At 53.5% G+C, this 4,511-nt stretch overlaps 1 protein-coding gene across 1 annotated transcript in view; it reads left to right on the top strand.

The window, feature by feature from the left end:
* Window positions 1–4,511, top strand: part of PGS1 (phosphatidylglycerophosphate synthase 1) — a gene marked incomplete at its 5' end in the record, with an annotated part of 13,065 nt that overhangs the window by 618 nt on the left and 7,936 nt on the right. Inside the window, 6 exons of the mRNA XM_010141152.1 lie at window positions 323–512; window positions 933–1,010; window positions 1,304–1,403; window positions 1,908–2,097; window positions 2,431–2,609; window positions 3,539–4,072. Of these exons, the coding sequence (XP_010139454.1) occupies window positions 323–512; window positions 933–1,010; window positions 1,304–1,403; window positions 1,908–2,097; window positions 2,431–2,609; window positions 3,539–4,072 (1,271 nt within the window). The remainder of the gene's footprint in view (window positions 1–322; window positions 513–932; window positions 1,011–1,303; window positions 1,404–1,907; window positions 2,098–2,430; window positions 2,610–3,538; window positions 4,073–4,511) is intronic.

Below are 4,511 nucleotides of genomic sequence, written 5' to 3'. Positions count from 1 at the left end.
GGGTGGGTCTGGAGGGTTCCCCGCTTCGGTTCTTCAGCTTCCAGCCTGTTTCCTCTCCTGTGCTGATGGCAGTGGTGTTTCTGCTCCTCTTCCTGCCAGCTGGAGGAAGGAGCTGATGATGTTAGATCTGTTCTCCCACCTTTTCCTGTGTTTTTCCGTTTCTAGATTTGGCTCTGGTGATTCAGCTGGGGTTGTGCAAAGGGAAAGGCGTTCTTGCCATGGTGGATCCTTACAGGGTTGGACCCGCTCTTTACCTACTTGGAGGCTGTTTGTGGGAGCAAAGGCTCCTCCATAAGGAATTTCTCCATCTGTTGTTTCACAGATCATCATGGCTGCTTCTGGCCCCGCTGCTGAGCCCTCCTGTCCCCGTGGTCACGGCCCCGCCGTGTTCGCTCTGTCCGGAAGGAGCACACAGGTTCCAGTGGATTGGGAACCTGGTGCCGGAGTTTGGGATCTCCAGCTCGCGTGTCAAGGTGCTTTCGTCCCCCACGGAATTCTACGAACTCTTGAAGGTGATTTGTGAGTTCCAAGTATGGGGGAATGGTTTTGGGGCTGGGAGCTGTGGTGGTTATGGGGAATCATAGACCAGTCGATAGGAAGGAGTGTCTGCAGATCACTAGTCCAACCGTCACTGGAAGCGGGATTGTTGCTCGTGTGCAGTAGTTTTAGTGGCAGGGGACATGTTCCTTGGCTTTCCAGAAAGCTTTGATTCCTTTCTGGACTGCTGGATGTGGTGGTGGTGCTGATGTTGCTCTGTAAATACCCGTTTTTGCTGTCCGTGTGTTTTGCTTGTGCTGGGGAGACAGTGCTGTGGTTTGGCTGAGGCGATTCTCTGCGGGGAGGTGCAGCTCCTCTGCGGTCTGGATCGTTTGTTGGCTCCTCCTGGTCACAGAGGCGAGGAGGATGCTGAACTTACTCTCTGCTTCTCCCAGGCGCAGATAAAGACAGCCAAGCAGCGAGTGGTGATGGCTTCGCTGTACCTGGGGACGGGGCTCCTCGAACAGGAGCTGGTGAGTGTGGAAAGGCTCTGGGGAGGGGAGGAGGTGAATGCAGAGAGAAAACTGCCTTTGCAAAAAGCCTCCTGTTCCTGCAGGCACAGGAGGCCTCTGTCAGGTGCAATTTCTGAGCTTGTCATGTTCTTAAAACTTTCACACAGGGATTCACTTCATGTGTGTTCTCTCCTCTCCTGGAGAGTCTTCTCCTGGGTCCTGGCTGCTTCTGTGTGCTGGCCTCCTGGCTGCTGATCGCTTGTCTTGTAAAGCTTTATTTGCTCTCTGGTGAGCAGAGAACTCTCTCTCTGCAGGTGGATTGTTTAGAAGAAACGCTGGAGAAATCCCTGCAAGCGAAAGGATCGTCTGACCTCAGAGTCTCCATTCTTCTTGACTACACCAGGGGGTCTCGGGGTAGGTGTTACAAGGCTTTAATTCCTTCAAAGGCTTGTTTTACGGTTAGGCTGGAGCACCTTTTCTTCCAAAAACAGGTGTAGGAGTGAGAAGGGCCAAACTCTGCTCGGTGCAACTTGTGCTTTCTTGCTTAGTTCACTTGTCAGTGCATTATTAGGTTATATTTTCATTTTTAAAGTACAGTGGAATTGTTGGAGGTAGCAGTCACCTTTGCGGTGACTCTTTGTAGTGTGTTGCTGGTGCCGGGTGTGGTGTGATTAAGGAGCTCGACTGGTGCCAGACGTGCTCAGTGACCACTCCAAGGCCCATTCATCAAAGAAGGGACAGCCCGTTTCAATATTGACACAGTGCAAATGAAAGTGATTAAAAAACAAAAGAAAAAGGAGAAGACGTGAAGTGCTGGCAGATGGTTCGGGCTGTTCTGTGACCGGCTCCCAGCAGAGGCGCGGTGGTGAATCGCCGGTCTGGTGCGACCCCGCGTGTAAAAGCCCCTTTGTCTCCCAGGCAGGAAGAATTCTCGAACAATGCTGATCCCGCTGCTGCAGCGATTTCCCGAGCAAGTCCGCGTGTCCCTCTTCCACACCCCAAACCTGCGTGGGCTTCTCCGGCTCCTGATTCCGGAGCGCTTTAACGAGACCATTGGACTGCAGCACATCAAGGTCTATCTCTTTGATGATAATGTGATCCTGAGCGGGTGAGTCCTGCCTCTCCAGGCCTGGCGTGGTTCACGGTTTTGAGACAAGGTGCACGTGCTGCCAGCCTTGTCTGGACTTGCTCTTTGTGTCTGGGTGTAGCAGCACTCCTCTGAGATGGGAGAGCACCCACAGCTCTTCTGCACGAGATTCTAGTGAGAAAGAGAGGGTCTTTCTCAGAAGGAAAATGACAGATTTCTTGAGATTCAAAAGGAAACAGCCAATTTGTACTTTAGTCCTGTTATGTGCAGAGTGAGCTCTGTAAGCTGGGCTGGGCTGTTCAGGATGTTTGCCTGAGCTCTGTTCTGAACTCAGCTCTTCTTTTTCTCTCCTAGCGCAAACCTGAGTGACTTGTACTTCACCAACCGTCAGGACCGCTATGTTCTCCTGCAGGACTCTCCTGAGATCGCCGACTTCTTCTCGGAGCTAGTGGAGGCAATTGGAGACGTATCTCTGCAGCTGCAGCGAGACGATACAGTCCAGATGATGGAGGGGATGGAACACCCGTACCGGGGTAGGAGGGAGCTGTCTGCTCCCACTGGGTGGTACGGGACAGAGGAGGGTAGGGACAGCCAGCGTCTGAGGATCGCTGGAACTCCATCTGCTTGTGAACTGCTGAGAACCTGACGGTCGTTTACTGGCTGCGGGCTGTCATGTTTCTGTGCCGTCCTCACTGAGATCAGGGCTGCTGGGGTTGGGACACCGGAGTCAGAGCGTTCCTCGCACAGCGGCTGTCACCAGCTAAACCAGCAGAGTGTGCGGAGGCTCCATGTTCCTCCGCAGCCATCTCACTGCTGCTTCGTAATTCTGCTGCTTGCGACCTTGAACAAGAACTGAAGTTCTTTGAGAGGCTCGCTCTGTTTTGGCATCAGCGTCTCTACTTTCACCTGTTCCATGTGTCTGTACTCTGAAGGTTTCAGGGATGTAGTGCTACTTTTGGTAATTAATGTTGATAGTGAGTATTTAATATTTTGGATCTGTTCTGGGAATCAAATGAATGTTGGATTAGGAGAACAAGTGCTGAAGTGGGCAGAGGAGGGCCTCTCTCAGACTGATGGCATCACAAGTTTTTGTCCTGGCCTTGTGCACTGCTGTGTGATGTAAGTCTGGGGTGTGGGCAGTAGTTTATTTTGTGCGCTCCAGTTCGTTCTTGGTTACCAGTTTAGCTTCACCCTGGTCTTTTAATTTCTCAGTGGATTTTTCAAGCAGCTGCCGGACAAGTTTCTTACCTCTCTTAAAGATGAATATGTTTCTTCTGTGAGCTTTGCTCACCTCAGAACAGCTGCTTTTGGGCCATCAGGAAGGAGGTTGTGTGCTCTTTGTGTTAGCTCCTCTTTGCTCACATACCAGTGCCCTGTCAGTAGTTTTTCCTCCTACACGATGGGAGCTGTGCAGCTCTGTACCTGTGCCTCTCAAACGCGACCTGTTGTGGCTTTCCTGCAGGAGACAAGGTGACTTACTGTGAGACAGCTAACCGCAGAGTCATGGAGGTGATCAACGCTGCCAGGACACGCCAAGAGCTCCTTCACGCAAAGACTTTCCACTGCAGCCAGCAAGGCAGCTCCTTGTTGTCCCAGACAGGCCCTCAAGCCCCTGGGGGTCTGAAGCCAGAACCCGACACCTGGATCTATCCCTTAATTCAGATGAAACCGTTTGGGATTCAAATAGATGAGATGGTCACAGAGACGCTGCTGACCGAGGCTGAGCGGGACGCCAGGATATACCTTACCACTGGCTACTTCAACCTGACACAGGCTTACATGGACCTCGTTCTGGGCACCAGGGCCGAGTATCGCATCCTTCTGGCCTCACCAGAGGTGAACGGTTTTTTTGGTGCCAAAGGGGTGGCAGGTGCCATCCCTGCTGCCTACGTTCACATCGAACGCCAGTTCTACAGCCAGGTCTGCTACCTTCACCAGCAGCAGCGGGTCCGGCTGCAGGAGTACTCCAGGGCTGGCTGGACCTTCCATGCCAAAGGTGAGGCAGCCATTGCCCAAGAGGGCTTGTTCGGGCGGCGCTGGAGACTTGCGCACGTTGGATTGTGCAACCGGCGAGGGGCTGGCTGGGTGCCGGGCCGAGGCTTAACCCCCACAATACTTGTCCGAAGTTCGGACATCTCGCTCGCGGAAACCTGGGGTGTTTGGATCGCTCGGAACAGCCACATTTCCCCTCTGCGTCTCGGATTCAGATATAGTCCCAGAGATGAGACAGGAGTTGTCCCTGTGGGGACAGCAGGGACCTGCCCTGATGTGAATCGCGATGTGGGAGAACAGGAGGCCCCTGGGTGTGTTTGGTGGCAGCAGGAGCTGCAGTGGAGTTTCCCATGTCCCTCTGCCGGTTTCAGCCACAGAAGCGGTGGCAGGGCCTCCCGGGCAGGCTCTGTGGCAGCAGCAGGACAGAGCTCGCTGGGCGCGAT

Source organism: Buceros rhinoceros, unplaced genomic scaffold (genome assembly GCF_000710305.1).
Source record: "Buceros rhinoceros silvestris isolate BGI_N320 unplaced genomic scaffold, ASM71030v1 scaffold21018, whole genome shotgun sequence".
In the NCBI taxonomy this organism is placed as follows: domain Eukaryota; kingdom Metazoa; phylum Chordata; class Aves; order Bucerotiformes; family Bucerotidae; genus Buceros; species Buceros rhinoceros.
The sequence above is the reverse complement of the archived record's forward strand: the minus strand, read 5'-3'. Positions and strand labels throughout refer to the sequence as shown.